This window comes from Acanthochromis polyacanthus, chromosome 8, assembly GCF_021347895.1.
Source record: "Acanthochromis polyacanthus isolate Apoly-LR-REF ecotype Palm Island chromosome 8, KAUST_Apoly_ChrSc, whole genome shotgun sequence".
NCBI classification, from domain to species: Eukaryota; Metazoa; Chordata; class Actinopteri; family Pomacentridae; genus Acanthochromis; species Acanthochromis polyacanthus.
The window spans coordinates 26,185,662-26,203,001 of NC_067120.1; the positions used below are offsets into that span (position 1 = coordinate 26,185,662).

Below are 17,340 nucleotides of genomic sequence, written 5' to 3' on the forward strand. Positions count from 1 at the left end.
ATACTGAAACCATTAGGCATTATACTATGTATAACTGTGCATGTGACAAATAAAACCTATCTTATCTTCTTAGGCTTTGAACCCAAAGTGCTTCTGTCAACTAACATTAAATATTTACAATGAAAATAAAGAAAAACAGTAATTTCTCAGATTTCAGAATCTATGAAAATCAACAGGCTTTCAGTCTAATGTGCCACTTGTGTCAACTAACATTTCTATTTGCATTATTAAATGACAAAAAAGTAAATCCTCACATTTTAGAGATTAAAGCCAGCACCTCTACATCTGTGTTATTTTTTGTATGCAAGTTTTGCTCTTCTGACTTTGAGACATGCAAATTTCTCAATGACTCTATGGTTAAAATCTGGGGTCTCCTGACAAGTTTCTTTTCCATAGATAGCATGGCCAGTGCATTAAGACGATCCTGCGACATCGTGTTCCTGAGGAAGGTCTTGATTCTTTTTAGTGTTGAGAAGCACCTCCAGGGCCTGTGCGGGGCTGAGCGTGCGTGCGTGCGTGTGTGGGCTGATGAATGGTTGGACGCTCATCCCATTCGGCCGCATATGGATAAATAAACAAAATTATTTATTTTATTTTTTTTGCCTTTTTATTGTGATAGTCGCAGTGAAGAGTGACAGGAAATGGGGGGAAAAGTAGGGGAAAGACATGCAGCAAAGGCCCGCGGGCAGGAATCGAACCCGGGCCGCTGCGTCGGAGACCAGCCCCTGTACATGGGTCACCTGCTTAACCCGATGAGCTATACGTAAGTCGGGCGCCCAATAAACAAAATTATTTAATAAATACTACCGCACTGGCCCACCGGCCCACACGTGGACCGGCCCTTCAGTCAAACGACCGAATGAAATAACGTTCAATCCGCCCCTGAGCACCTCTCAGATTCAGCTGTCGTCATTGGAGTCGTGATGCGGATCTTCAGGAGAGACACAGTCTCTGAGAAGGTGTTCTGAAGATTGTTGCTTATGAAGAGCTGGTACAGATCCACCACACCATTGCAACTCCTGAACTCTGTGTTGCTGAAGATGAGCGTCAGTTCAGCGCAGGCTGACCCACAGGGCGCGGTCAGCCTGTGCCCTGCTGTCTCCTATCTCTTGTATTAAAGAGGAACAAGCCGCGCATGTCAAAGTTATAACGAAGATTTTGCTGCAGACAGTGAGGACAATATGGACGTGAAGCAACATACTGAGACTCAGCCGTTGAAACTCAAGCGAGCATGCACTGTTGAATTAAACCACCATTATGTGGTTGTTTCTGTTGGTTAACTATTGTAGATACGTTGGGAATACTGTTTGAAAGATATGGGGAAAGATGAGTGCGCCCCGGCCATATATGTTCACTGTTAGTAATTGTAGACAACGTCGGACGTTTCTAATCTGACTTTTTATTACAAATTATACATTTTAGTAACTCTCTACAGGCTCTATCATCCATTTTGCTTGTTAAAAACATAGGATATACATGTAAATGTAATTTTAAAAACATTTTATTGAAGGAAGGGCTGTGACTCTACATGATGTGAGACAGACGGGGCGGCGCCCTAGCGCCCTCTATTGACCAGCTGCCCCTGCTAGCTAGTTAACCTAACATTGAATTGCTAAAAAGCCAAATATTTTCTAGATTAAAGCTAGCACATGATTTGCCTGTTGAAAAAGCACAGGCTAGCTGAAAAATGTTAGAAAATATAACACATAAAACGTAAGGTTTGAAAAAAAAATTGGAAAGAAGGCATTCATGTAAAAATTGTTGTTATGGCTGTTTGATTAAATTTGTCTTATTATGCTCACATTTACATCTTCATGCCCATATTACCATTATCAGGTGGTCATCATCCAAACAACACCTTGTAATGTGTACAGCCCAAGCGGACTGTCTGGAAGACTGCAGAAAGTGCACTCAAGGATTCAAATAGCTGAAATGTATACTTGGACAGCTCTCAGCAGCCCATACTTCAAAATAACACACCCACAAACTGAGCCTGCAAGTGAGCGAAAGTTTAAGAAGATATGGATTAAATGAAAAATTCATTTTCAGCTGACAGTTAACTCTGTCCAGATATTGTATTTTATAGTTCTATCCACATACAGTAAGTTATTACACATTTGTTCAATTTGAAATTTTTATAACCAATTAGGTCAAATCAAGGGGCTGTATTTTATTCTGAAGGTATATTGTTTGTGTTTCATAGTCCATTAGGGCCCTCTAAAATTATATTGTGACTCCTGTAATGTGATGTAGATCCTGCTGAATCAGTGTGAGTGGGAGTTCAGTTCGATAAGAAAAATGGGAGAAAGAGGTCAGATTGCTTAAAAACATGGGATTATTATATGGCTTTGTGTTGATGCCTGCATGTAACATGGGATTATCACTGAAGATGCTCCAGAAAGGAGACAAAGAAAGATGCTCTGCCCAGTATTTAAATCATTTTTCTTTGTTTACTATTGTTCTTAATATCTATTGACATTTTCTGCTAATTTGAATGTTCCCTCTACTCTGTGAAGTCAGTATAGTGACTGATAGGATCTAGCTGTCTGGCCAGAGAAATGACCAGTTGTGCTTGACGGCATGCAAGGCTGAGTCCTGAAGCTTGGAATCACATCCTCGTATCTGCAGTGGTGGACAATCCCACAACAATATTGACTGCTGTTGCTTGTGTACCTGTTCCCATGGACATGAGAGGCGCAGAAGGCGTAGCTGTAGTGCAGCAGCGTCGGGTCGACGAGCACGTTGTTCTTGGAATAATCCATGAGAGCCTTCAGGTAACTCAGGTGGCGGTGGCAGCCTCGAATGCCATACCGAGCAGAGTACTCATCAAGGACGAACACTTGCCCGGGACTGAACCAACCCTGAAGACAAAACACATGCACACAGACATGTCACACAACTTGGAACAACTACAAAATGTTTGCACCTTAATCCTCTGTTCCAAGCCAGATTTAAAAGTGTGGTTCAGTATCATTTAGATTAATTTTGACATCTTGGTCCATACATTTTGACAGAACTGAGATTATGGACAAATCAGAAAAAGATCATTATCGGGACTGCAGTTTATTTTCAGGGCTAAAACAAGTGTTTCTTCAGAAGTTCAAATATTTAGCATATTTTAAAATGGTTTGATATAGAATCAAAATGGTACCCTAGCAGATAAAAAGGATAGGGCCACATTTTCTAAAGTGTATCTTAACATCCATCCATCGACGTTCTATACACCTCTTAATCCTCAAAAGGGTTGCGGGGGGTTAGAGTCTTTCCCAGCTGACTTAGGGTGAAGGCAGGGGACATCCTGGACAATTCACCAGTCTATCACAGGGCTACACATAAAGACAAACAATCACACACATTCACGCCTACAGACAATTTAGAATTACCAGTTAACCTCAGCATGTTTTTGGACTGTGGGAGGAACCCGGAGTACCCGGAGAAAACTGAAGCATGCACAGGGAGAGCATGGAAACTCATGCAGAAAGATCTTGGGAAGGCTGGGGCATAAACCAGGGATCTTCTTGAAGGCAACAGTGCTAACCACCAAGCCACTTTGCAGCCCTCTATCTTAATCTAAATATAACAAGAAAAGCACTCAAAGAGTGCAGTACGTCACCAAAGCTGCTCAGTCATTGTATAATTTCCTACTGATAAGTCCTGATAAGTCCAGCGGTCGATTTGTAGTAAGATCACAATTATGTGATCCTCAGCAGGCAGCTAACTTAGCATTCCTTTGTGGTTATAGTTTCAGTGACACTGATACCGCTAATGATACCGAAATTTTTTCACAAATCTGTGGATCCAGAATATAAGCCACATCATTGCCAAAATCTAATGAGGTGGTCCTTGTGTCATTTCTGACCTTCCCTGAAATTTTCATCTTAATCCGTTCTTCCGTTTTTGAGTAATGTTGCACAGTCAGATTCACAGATTAACAGAAGGACAAAAGTGCAGATTGTCAGATAACTCCACTGCATTCCTTGACAGAGTAATTGTATGTATATTGAAAGGGTTATTGGTTGAAGCAGTTGTGTTCCCTGTTAGCTAAGCCAGTGCACAAGGACAATTACAGCAAAGACAGTGTTTTTGTATTAGTATTATTAATGTATGTGCACATCAGTATTGCTGCAACAAATGTTACCCATTTTCTTCAAAAAGAAAAAAAAAACAGCTCTTGGTAAACACAAGTTTGTTCTGAACCGCACCAAGGACTGAACAACCATTTCACAGCTTTCTGTTACAGTGGAAGATGTAAACAGACTCCTACCAACACCAGTCACAAAAAAAACAAAACAAAAAAATAAACAAAAAAAATCCCAGGAAGGTGTGAAACAACTGGAATATCATGAAATGTTCATTAGTTCATTCATCCTGCACATAATCACTAAATTAGGTATGAAATTTACAACGTTAATTAGGATTCCACAGGGGAGGAACATTAACAAATTAGCACCTTCACTGAGCTGACACTGCGCCTACACACACACGCACATGCACACGCACACACACACACACACACACACACACACACACACACACACACACACACACACATACTATGTTTTTCTATCATTGTGGGGACTTACCATTGACTCCCATTCATATCTAACCCCTAACCCTTACCCTAACCCTAACCTTAACCAAACCCTAACCCTAACCCAAACAATGGCTAACCCTAAAGAAACGTTTTTGCACTTTTACTTTTTTCAGTAACAACAACATGACCAAGAAAACACTGTTTAAACTTGTGGGGCCCGAAAGATGTCCCCACAAGTGACATAGTTTTCGGATTTCCTACAGTTGTGAGGACATTTGGTCCCCACAATGTAGCAAATGCTAAAACACACACACACACACACACACACACACACACACACACACACACACACACACACACACACACACACACACACACACACACATATGCCGGTTCAATCACTGCCTCTCCCCATGCTAAGGGTACTTGGGCAGGACACTGAGCCTAAAGTTGCTCCCTCCTGATGGCAGGTGATCATCGTCCTGCATGACAGCTCTGCAAGCATGATGTGAGTGTGTGTGAATGAGAAATGAGAAATGAGTAGTGCTGAAGTGCTGCGTGAGTACAGCCCATTTATAAAGTGAAAGGGTCATACTTTCGAAATACATTGAGTGTTTTCTGAAATAAGGATAACAGCATCTCTTGATGCTTTTATGATTCACATGTGATTTCTTTCTTTTCAGTGAAGTTAATAAAAAAATGGCTACCTGTATAACAATTTATATTACCCTTGTTTTCACGTTTTAAACTCAAAGAAGAAAAATGTAAATTTAGTTTAGTGTCGATGTTCATAATGGGAGTGTTGGTCTAAGGGCTGATCGTATAGGTAAAGTTACAATAAAAAAAACAATGAAAAACGGGTCTTTTCATGTAGCTATTTTTTTTTACAAACCTCTATCACAATAGAACACTTTTGGAATGTTTTGCTAAACCCTGTGCTACATGACAACACAGTCAGAATAAGCTCTGAAAAGGACTTTTGTTGCTCTTTAAGTTTAAATTTTAAAATGTATCAAAGATCATTTAAGGGACTTAAAACCAGACATCATTTCCAGTATTTTATTTAGTCTCCCTGACATGCTGCTTTCTGTCGGGGTTATTTGGACCTGGCAAGATTCTTCTGCTGCAGGCCTTTTAGTTTTTACCCCACCCCTCCTGCTCTTTCAGTGTATTTGTCGTCTTCTTCAGCTTCTTCTCCGTCTGTGTGCTCGAGCTATTAATATCACACCATGGAGGGAGATGGGCCTGTCGACAGGCGTGAAGCGACAAGATGTTCCTCTGTAACAAACAGATGGAGCACTCCGGTCTTGGCGCTGACCGCTCAATTAGCAGCTAACGAGCCGACTCCCTCGTTAGCTCGGTACACCGCGGCTGCATGGACCCCCCCCCTCTGAGAAGAGACATCACCCAGGAAAGTGAACGCAGCGCGGCCGTTCTGAAGCGCCGAACACCTCGGCTGACTACAGACTGGGAGCTGAGAGTAGGGTGCTGAGGATATTCAGATTTCACCTCAGGAGTCTGATGTTTTTTGGCTCATGAAACTATTTCTTCGGTCCAAGCATCCCAACGGACAGAGCTGTCACTTTGCTACTCAGATTGACATTACATGTAGAGTATTGTATTTTTGTGAGCACAGAGGCATCTTTTCTTCAAATACATCAGTATCATTGTCTTACTGAGAATTCGCAATAAAAACAAGATCAAAAGAGCACATAAGAGTTACTGAAGCATTCAGTCTGCACCATCTCCGACTTCCAGAAATTGTGGAACACAGGGGAGCTGAGAGGAGAACACTAGACAGTAGAATTTTACTGAATAAAAGTGCTTCTGATGTAGGCTCAGCAGGAAGCAATCAGGAATGTTTTCATACAGGGATTCAATGATTTTTATTGATTCCTCCTGCTGCTTATTGAGGGTGAGATAAAATGAAAGCAGAAGAGTCAGGGAGAGTGTCAGCCCAACCAGTCACTACAGACACTACTATATAGTTAGTAGTTTAAACAGAGGCATAGAATGATGTGAACGTCTCTGTGTGGTTTAATACGTTTTTTATCGAAGGGAAGTTTCCAGAGTGAATTTTAAAATGAATGTCTTTGTGTGTGGGGCAATTGATTAGACAGAACAAGACATTTGAATTTGTCACCTTGAGCTCTAAGTAAAACTGTACTTGATTAATAAGAAAAGTAAGTGTTTGATTAATAATGACAGCAACAATTAGCTGCAGCCCATAATTAAAGGAACATTTCTCAGGGAAATTTACCTTCACGAGAAAGTTTGACATTGTTATTTCACACAAAGTGACAAAAAACAAAGCATTTCAAAATCTGTCCAGAGAGTGTGAGATGTGCTAAATCTGATGTTCTTGTTGTTTGGCCATTCATCTCTCCCTGTGAATGCTGCAGAGCAATCTGGAGCGTCCCTCTTCTTCTTCTGAAGATTCCTGTAATTAGCATGAATGCAACTGAATCACTGGGAAGCTTCAGATTTAAAGGAACCATGTTCATTCATAGATCTTGGTAATTACTGTGTATTAGTTTATATTGGTGGAAGCACCATGGGGAGTTGATATGGCAGCAGGACGTTTAGACAGGTTTGAATGAGGTGATGACAGCTGCGTCCTCATTCTCCAAAAAGTGGAGAAATCAGATAAAGAAATTTCAAGGTTTGAAGAGTGAAGGCTGACAGGAAACCAGAGTGAGTAGCAGTCTTGTGGATTAAAGGTACATATCAGTCTTCAGATGTTGTCCAGTTCAGTGCTTATTGTCTGCGACTGCACGATCCCTTTCCTTCTGCTTCACCAGTCAGGCATTTAGGAGGGGTGGGTGGGGGGAGGGTCCTGGGATGACAACAAGCTGCTGAGGGTCAAAGCCATGTTTCTGTTTTTTGTTTGCATTATTTGTTTCTGCTTTAGAAAAAAAAATGTAATTCTGCGTACTGTTATATATGTTGACAATTGTGTCAAAAGGCAGCGCATAGCCACAAAATGACTGGACAAAGGATATATTTATATGCATTTGCATGTTTCTTCTGCACATTTTGATGTATTGCATTATAAAACAGAACAATTCTAACAATCACTTTCACTCATGTGCTAACATAATTGCACAAGGGTTTTCTTTCAACACAATTAGCTAAACACAATGTACCATGAGAACACACGAGTGATTGTTGCTGAAAATGGGACTCTGTACCCCTATGTAAATATTCCATTAAAAACCAGCTGTTTCCAGCTAGAATAGTCATTTACCACTCTAACAATGTCAAGACTGTAGTTCTGATTCATTTAATATTATCTTCATTAAAAAACTGTTTTTCTTTAAAAAATAAGGACATTTCTCAGTGGCACAAAACTTTTGAACGGTAGTGTACATATGAAGGAAATATGTTTCGGATGGTTAGTGGATAAAAGAACATTCAGTGTTTTTGTAAACTGGTGTTGAGACCACTGTTGAGAAGCTCACCGCACTGGCACATAGAAGCTTCACCTCAAGTAAACAAAACTGCCTCTCAAATGTAAGAGTAAAGGAAAAAATGATGTCACAGTGCCAGCAATGCAGTATTGTCACTGTATTGCGAATTGGTTTGCAATATTTTGAGGTTCAAAAACACTTGTATTCAAGAGTGTGGTTGTCAAACTGGACTTTATATTTCAGCATCTCATCTGCACCTAAACAATACTCATTTAACTGAATTGCAATCCATGAATAGCTAAGGATTGTGAGTACATGTGATCAGCAGGATGCTGCATTATTTGGTTAACCCTTACTTCAAACACATTTAACTGTGTTTTGTGTTAATATAAAAATATCAAGGTTTTGAATTAGGTTTATTTAAGAGCTCCCTATCACCCTTGTAACCACTTGCATTACAAATTTAACAAAACATTCATAATTCATCTGGAGCTCAACACTCCGTCAGCGGCTTTATTTGGTTATTTAACCCTTCGATCACCAGTGGGAACTACACTGATCCAGTTAGTAGGACTCTGGGCCCCTGCTACACACCAAATTTCTGCCTAATTACTGTTGTTGTTGTTGGGTTCAGCTCTTTGTGAATAAAATATGACCCAGTCCATGACATGAATCCAAGCCACTTCTCAACAGATGTCCCCCACGCCGAGGCATTGGCCTTTTCTCAGAGTATTTGGTGAAAAGGGGCTCAGGTTGGAACACAAAGCCCTAGAGTTTTCACAAAAGGCTGAGGAGAGAAGAGCTGGAGGGGTGGTGTGAATGGATTGGTCTAATTGCAGATCTGGAAGGAGTCCTGGTGAGGCAGGTAGAGAAATGAAAGAAGAACAGATGTCACTCTGGTGAACATCTCTTCATTTTGCTGCTTTTAAAAGATTAGAACATGATGTAGCACACGCCAGGATGAGCCCAGATCTTTCTTAGTTTGTGTTTCAGGGAGAGTTTCAGTGCATCATGATGGCCTATACTCACTAGGAGAGGATGGTTTTGATGCAGAAAGAAATTAACTATGACAACTTAAAGTTCCTCATACATCATTTAGTCCCTCTAGTATATAGTTTTAAAGACAATTCAGACTAGATACTAGAATCTGGATTCTGATTTTCACAAAATATCACAATATAAACTGTTACAGTTTATATTACATGGGTGACCTGGAAATACTGTAGAAAAAAATACAATGAATTAAAAAAAGAAATCATTTAAGTTTTGAAAATAAAGTTTATCCATTTTTTCTGAAAATGATGAACAGATATAAACACTTTCAATGAAAGATCTACAGTGGGTTACAGGAAGTCAATAGTAATGTTAATTTATGATTTCAGTGATTTTATTTGTTTCCCACTGCAGCTTTACCCACAATTAGTCACAACAATAAAATCATCTGTCTAATATTGTGCAGGCCAGCCTTGAACCACCACAACAGCTCTAACCCATGCATTTCTGAACTCCACAGACCTCTAAAGGTGTTCTGTGGTATCAAGGAACAAGACAGCATGAGATTCCTGAAGTCCTGGAAGTTGTAAGTTGTGGGCTTTCAAGGAGCAGACTTGTTCTCCAAGTACATCCCACAAATGTACAATCATACTGAGGTCGTTGGAATTTGGAGGACAAGTCAACACCTTGAACACCCCTAAATATATTTACAGTACAGCAGGGGAACTTATCCTGATGAAAGAGGCCACTGAATTCAGTGAAAACTTTTGCCATGAAAGGGTTTACATTGTCTGCAAGGTCTACATATGTCAGTAACATCCATGTGAGTGTGGGACCCAAGGCTTCCCAGCAGAACATTGCCCATAGCATCTCACTGCCTCTGCCAGCTTGCCTTCTTCCCATAGTGTATCCAGCTGAAAATTTCTTCCACAGGTAAACAGCACACAGGCTGTCCACATGATGTAAAAGAAAAAGTGATTAGTTAAAACAGTTTCAAATTCTTCTATGGCCCAATTCTGAGGCTGGCATGCCCGCTGTAGGTCAGCATTGGCATGTGACCAGTCTGCAGACACACAGCTCCATAGCTGTGGGATCACACCATACTGGCCACCCTTACCTCCCTACATTCATCAGTGAGCCTTGGGCTTCCATGAGCCTGTCACCAGTTTATCAATTTTCCTTCCTTGGAACATTTTTGGTAGGCAAAGTGCAACACCCATAACACTTTCTGTTTTGGAAATACTCTGACCATTACAGTTTGGGCCTTGTGAAAGTAACTCACATTCTCATGCTGCCTGGTTTCCCTGCCTCTAACATATCAGCTTTAAGAACTGATGGTTCATTTGATGGCTAATATATTCCACCCCTTCTGACAGGCACCATTTTAATGAGATAATCAATGCAGCCGACTTCATCTGTCAGTGGTGTTAATGCTATGGTTGACTGGTGAATATCCACAGCAAAACATAGAAAGCTAACAGTTAATTATTATTATAGAGCTTTTTGATAATAGCTGCCCATGGGAGTTACGCTTCACTAAAAACACAGAGGAGAAAAATATTCTTTTACAGGACGATCTTTTTTTGGAGACAGAGTTCAAAAAAGTTCATGAAATGCTTTAAAACACTGTCCGTGTGGATTCTATGCACATGAATATATGTTTAGATTATGTGTGAAAACACAGAGACACACACAGGCTAAGGTCAGTTCAAAGCAAATCTCAACTCTTTGAGAGCAGGTTCGAGTCAAATCTTTACAACCACAGGCTACCAGTTCTGAATATCATGCAATACTACTCTGCCAGTGAAAGTAAAGTCTTCAGAATGAAATTGCAAGTCTTGATTGATCTTGAAATGCTGTTTTTAAAACTATACTATGTCCTCACACAGTGGTAAGTAAAACATAGTATGAAACCTTCAAAAGCACAGGCCTAATAATATGAGTATTGAAGACCAGCTTGTCACTGTCTGCCTCAAATCCAAGTCTCCCGTTTGAGTCAGTGTCAGTTTTTAATGTTTCTGTTGTTAGACAGCAGAACATGTATAAACCTGCAACAGTATGGATGTTTGCTCATGAAGGAAGTTCTGAACAACTTTACTAAGATATTAATCAAATGTGAAGGATCACAAAGTCATTGGACACAAGGTAATATAAACAGCTTGTGTGGTGATTTATAATACCATATACAGTGCCTTGTGAAAGTATTCGGCCCCTTGAACTTTTCAACCTTTCGCCACATTTCAGGCTTAAAACATAAAGATATAAAATTTTAATTTTTTGTCAAGAATCAACAACAAGTGGGACACAATCGTGAAGTGGAACGAAATTTATTGGCTATTTTAAACTTTTTTAACAAATAAAAACCTGAAAAGTGGGGCGTGCAATATTATTCGGCCCCCTTGCATTAATACTTTGTAGCGCCACCTTTTGCTGCAATTACAGCTGCAAGTCGCTTGGGGTATGTCTCTATCAGTTTTGCACATCGAGAGACTGAAATTCTTGCCCATTCTTCCTTGCAAAACAGCTCGAGCTCAGTGAGGTTGGATGGAGAGCGTTTGTGAACAGCAGTCTTCAGCTCTGCCCACAGATTCTCCATTGGATTCAGGTCTGGACTTTGACTCGGCCATTCTAACACCTGGATACGTTCATTTGTGAACCATTCCATTGTAGATTTGGCTTTATGTTTTGGATCATTGTCCTGTTGGAAGATAAATCTCCGTCCCAGTCTCAGGTCTTTTGCAGACTCCAACAGGTTTTCTTCCAGAATGGTCCTGTATTTGGCTCCATTCATCTTCCCATCAATTTTAACCATCTTCCCTGTCCCTGCTGAAGAAAAGCAGGCCCAAAGCATGAGGCTGCCACCACCATGTTTGACAGTGGGGATGGTGTGTTCACGGTGATGAGCTGTGTTGCTTTTACGCCAAACGTGTCGTTTTGCATTGTGGCCAAAAAGTTGGATTTTGGTTTCATCTGACCAGAGCACCTTCTTCCACATGTTCGGTGTGTCTCCCAGGTGGCTTGTGGCAAACTTTAAACAAGACTTTTTATGGATATCTTTGAGAAATGGCTTTCTTCTTGCCACTCTTCCATAAAGGCCAGATTTGTGCAGTGTACGACTGATTGTTGTCCTATGGACAGACTCTCCCACCTCAGCTGTAGATCTCTGCAGTTCATCCAGAGTGATCATGGGCCTCTTGGCTGCATCTCTGATCAGTCTTCTCCTTGTTCGAGGTGAAAGTTTAGAGGGACGGCCGGGTCTTGGTAGATTTGCAGTGGTCTGATACTCCTTCCATTTCAATATGATTGCTTGCACAGTGCTCCTTGAGATGTTTAAAGCTTGGGAAATCTTTTTGTATCCAAATCTGGCTTTAAACTTCTCCACAACAGTATCTCGGACCTGCCTGGTGTGTTCCTTGGTCTTCATGACGTTGTCTGCACTTTAAACAGAACCCTGAGACTATCACAGAGCAGGTGCATTTATACGGAGACTTGATTACACACAGGTGGATGCTATTTATCATCATCAGTCATTTAGGACAACATTGGATCATTCAGAGATCCTCACTGAACTTCTGGAGTGAGTTTGCTGCACTGAAAGTAAAGGGGCCGAATAATATTGCACAGCCCACTTTTCAGTTTTTTATTTGTTAAAAAAGTATAAAATATCCAATAAATTTCATTCCACTTCATGATTATGTCCCAATTGTTGTTGATTCTTGACAAAAAATTTAAATTTTCTATCTTTATGTTTGAAGCCTGAAATGTGGCGAAAGGTTGAAAAGTTCAAGGGGGCCGAATACTTTCGCAAGGCACTGTACAATGAGAGATTGTAGTGAGGGTTAGAGAAGATAAAAGTATCTTTATGTCCAAAAAAATTATAAGACATTTTCCTTTTGTTTTTTGAATTGTTTTTTGGTTGATCTTTAATTATCTCCCTTTTCCATGACTGAACTTAAAAAAAGGTATTTTGTGGATTTATTATTTTTTTTGTTCTTTCCCACTGTCACTGACTGCTTGCTCATCGTGAATCCAAGGACAACTTTGGATTTTTGGGTTCCCTATTTTTTTTTTAATTTGGAAGGTCTTCATATTACTATGTGAAGTGCTATGAGATGGCATATGGCATTGACATCGTGAACTGGCACTGTATAAATCTTGATGAATTAAACTGACAAGAATTCTTTCAACTGAACAGAAGAAAATAAAAGCATGAAGGTAAATGTGAATCATATCTAACCACTTCAGGGGTTTGTGGTTTTTGTTAAGTTGCACCCAACACAAAACCCCTCATTTCCTACCCCCGCCCAAACACTTATTTACGTTTCTTCCCCTCCTCCCTCCGTCTCATCCATTGAATTGGCCCAGCAGTTGTCCATGAGGGTCATGTTCCTATTTGGAAAGTATTGATTAGAGAGTTTAACCCCTAAATCAGTGTGAGAGAGCCCCCCAGGCTTACCATTGAGAGAGAGACAGCTTTTCTGTATTCTTTAAGAGTACTTTTTCTTATTTTCTATCAGCTGCTTTGAGCTTTTACAATCAATGTGTCCATGCAAGAAAATGGCTTCATATGATCTTTAAATGTTTCCAAACCCAAAGGTAACACATTAAATGTGTCATTGTACCCAACCAGCAGTCCAAAACATTCAGTTTATTGTTAAAGGAAAGGAAGAAACTAGCAAATACTCACATTTGAAAGCCTGAAATTACTACAATATTTGCCATTTTGGCTTAAAAGTGACCCTTTACATCTTGGAGGCCAGGTGTCTGATCGTTAGAGCTTATGGTAGTTCATTTTGGCCTCACGATTGTTGAGATGTTGATTTAGTCTGGTGATGTTCTTTTAAGTGGAAATTCCAAAAAAAATGCCATTCTCTTAAGGAGGGTTGTGCAATAGTCATTTGAAAGTTGACTAACAGATTAATCAAGTAATTATTTCAGCTTAATGTGCAATGAAATAAAGCCATGATAATTACTTCTATCCTCCCTTTCATCTTCTCCTTGTGGCTCATCAAACCATTCTTATCGTTCTCATATTAATTTCAAGGCTTTTGAACACTTTTATATGTAATTTTTTTATTTCTACAAAATAACTGATAACAGCTGTGAATTTTACATAAATGAACCTGATTTTTTGAATAATTGTTACTTTCACATAAACCTGACATTTTATCAAAAAACTCATTAAAAAGAGCAGAACTTTAGTAAAACTTTCATGATTTTTCTGATGAGCTTGTTGATTTCTTTTACTTTCTGAGTGTGACTGAATATATCCATTAAAATTGTGCTTTGTGCTGTGAAGCGTAGTATACTTTCATATAGACGCTAGAGACGCAACAAATAGTTATATTCACTACTGAAATCTGCTAGTTACTTTCCACGCAGATCTTAAATAACACAAAAAAAATCTTCACATGTAAAATTGGAAGCAGTCTTTGGCCATTTATAGGGAAAAGACACTTGTGTAAACATCCATCCATTATTTATGAACCACTTAATCCTCATTAGGGCCACAGGGAGGGCTGGAGTCTATCCCAGCTGACTGAGGATGATGGCAGTGGACACTCTGGACAGGTCACCAGTCTATCACAGGGCAACATATACACACGTGGACAAAATTGTTGGTACCCCTCAGTTAAAGAAGGAAAAACCCACAATTCTCACTGAAATCACTTGAAACTCACAAAAGTAACAATAAATAAAAATTTATTGAAAATTAAATAATCAAAATCAGCCATCACTTTTGAATTGTTGATTAACATAATTATTTAAAAAAACAAACTAATGAAATAGGGCTGGACAAAAATGATGGTACCCATAACTTAATATTTTGTTGCACAACCTTTTGAGGCAATCACTGCAATTAAACGATTTCTGTATTTGTCAATGAGCGTTCTGCAGCTGTCAACAGGTATTTTGGCCCACTTCTCATGAGCAAACAGCTCCATTTGTCTCAGGTTTGATGGGTGTCTTCTCCAAATGGCATGTTTCAGCTCCTTCCACATATGTTCAATGGGATTCAGATCTGGGCTCATAGAAGGCCACTTTAGAATAGTCCAATGCTTTTCTCTCAGCCATTCTTGGGTGCTTTTGGCTGTGTGTTTTGGATCGTTGTCCTGTTGGAAGACCCATGACCTGCGACTGAGACCAAGCTTTCTGACACTAGGCAGCACATTTCTCTCCAGAATGCCTTGATAGTCTTCAGATTTCATCGTACCTTGCACACTTTCAAGACACCCTGTGCCAGATGCAGCAAAGCAGCCCCAAAACATTACTGAGCCTCCTCCATGTTTCACCGTAGGGACAGTGTTCTTTTCTTCGTATGCTTGGTTTTTGAGTCTATGAACATAGAGTTGATGTGCCTTACCAAAAAGCTCCAGTTTGGTCTCATCTGTCCAAAGGACATTCTCCCAGAAGCTTTGTGGCTTGTCAACATGCATTTTTGCAAATTCCAGTCTGGCGTTTTTATGAGTTTTTTTCAGCAGTGGTGTCCTCCTTGGTCGTCTCCCATGAAGTCCACTTTGGCTCAAACAACGACGAATGGTGCGATCTGACACTGATGTACCTTGGCCTTGGAGTTCACCTTTAATTTCTTTGGAGGTTGCTCTGGGCTCTTTGGATACAATTCCAACGATCCGTCTCTTCAATTTGTCATCAATTTTCCTCTTGCGGCCACGTCCAGGGAGGTTGGCTACTGTCCCGTGGGTCTTGAACTTCTGAATAATATGAGCCACTGTTGTCACAGGAACTTCAAGCTGTTTAGAGATGGTCTTATAGCCTTTACCTTTAAGATGTTTGTCTATAATTTTTTTTCGGATGTCCTGGGACAATTCTCTCCTTCGCTTTCTGTTGTCCATGTTCAGTGTGGTACACACCTTTTCACCAAACAGCAGGGTGACTACTTGTCTCCCTTTAAATAGGCAGACTGACTGATTATGAGTTTGGAAACACCTGTGATGTCAATTAAATGACACACCTGAGTTAATCATGTCACTCTGGTCAAATAGTTTTCAATCTTTTATAGAGGTGCCATCATTTTTGTCCAGGCCTGTTTCATTAGTTTGTTTTTTAAAATAATTATGTTAATCAACAATTCAAAAGTAATGGCTGTTTTTGATTATTTAATTTTCAATAAATTTTTATTTATTGTTACTTTTGTGAGTTTCAAGTGATTTCAGTGAGAATTGTGGGTTTTTCCTTCTTTAACTGAGGGGTACCAACAATTTTGTCCACGTGTGTAGAGACAATCACACTCACAATCACACCTATGGACAATTTAGAATTATCAAATAACTTTAGCATGTTTTTGGACTGTGTGAGGAAGCCAGAGCACCTGGAGAAAACCCATACATGCACAGGGAGAACAAGCAAACTCCATAAAGAAAGAACCCGGGAAGTGAACCGGGGGTCTTCTAGATGCAAGGCAAAAGTGCTAACCACCAAACCACTGGCAAGCCCCTCATGTGAACAGGTAATGATTTTTTCAAATTTACCAATTAATTTGCTGTTGATCGGTTGACTAATTAACTAATCCTTAAAGCTCCAACATAATGATCTGCTGTAAATGTACAGATACATTTCACATTCTAGATACTTGTTTCTGCTGTACAGCTTAGATTTCAGGTATCCTTGATAATAATAACGAGGAACTCACAAGTTTGTGTGAGCAGCGACAAAAGAACAGGGCATTGCCTTCAACATCACCCATCAACAGCAGGACTGACACTTGTGACATGCTGTGGTTAATTGATAATGACATCTCTTGAAGAGAAAGTAGGAGGGTGTGTTTGTATTAACGTACCAGGCAGGAGAAGGAGTCATTCATGCGATGCTGCAGAGTGTGTTTCTGTAAAATGGTGAACATGGCGGCGTGATCGAACCGACTTGGAGCTGCAGAGATTAACTCCTCCACTCCTTGACGCTGAGTTGGATCCAGGCCTGAGCAGAAAGCACAGAGAGGGAGGAAAAAAAGTTACACAACCATATCAACATGCGCAAAAAAAAAAATCATTTGGGAAACAAAGCTCCTGACATGAATTTTCAGTCTCAGTACATTAAGGACAAACATTAGTACCAATTGTTATCAAATGAGGAAAAAACACGAGCTCCACAATTAACCAATAAATATTTAACTCTAAGGGCTGCACAGTGATCAGTGGTTAGCACTTTCGCCTTACAGCTAGAAGCTCCTCAGTTCACATCCTGGCCTTCCCGGGATCTTTCTGCATGGAGTTTGCATGTTGTCTTTGTGCATGCATGAGTTTTCTCCAGGTACTCTGGCTTCCTCCCACAGTCCAAAAACATTCTGAGGTTAATTGGTGACTCTAAAATTGTCTGAATGTGAATGTGAACGTGATTGTCTCTATATGTAGTCCAGTGATAGACTGGTGATCTGTCCAGAGTGTC

At 40.0% G+C, this 17,340-nt stretch overlaps 1 protein-coding gene across 7 annotated transcripts in view; it reads right to left on the bottom strand.

Annotated features, from left to right (window-relative positions):
- Positions 1-17,340, bottom strand: part of cadps2 (Ca++-dependent secretion activator 2) — a 561,419-nt gene that overhangs the window by 167,102 nt on the left and 376,977 nt on the right. For all 7 annotated transcript variants that reach the window (XM_051951549.1, XM_051951548.1, XM_051951546.1 and 4 more), the window contains exons 12-13: positions 16,736-16,872; positions 2,674-2,861 (exon numbers count right to left, since the gene is read on the bottom strand). In XM_051951549.1, the coding sequence (XP_051807509.1) occupies positions 2,674-2,861; positions 16,736-16,872 (325 nt within the window). The remainder of the gene's footprint in view (positions 1-2,673; positions 2,862-16,735; positions 16,873-17,340) is intronic.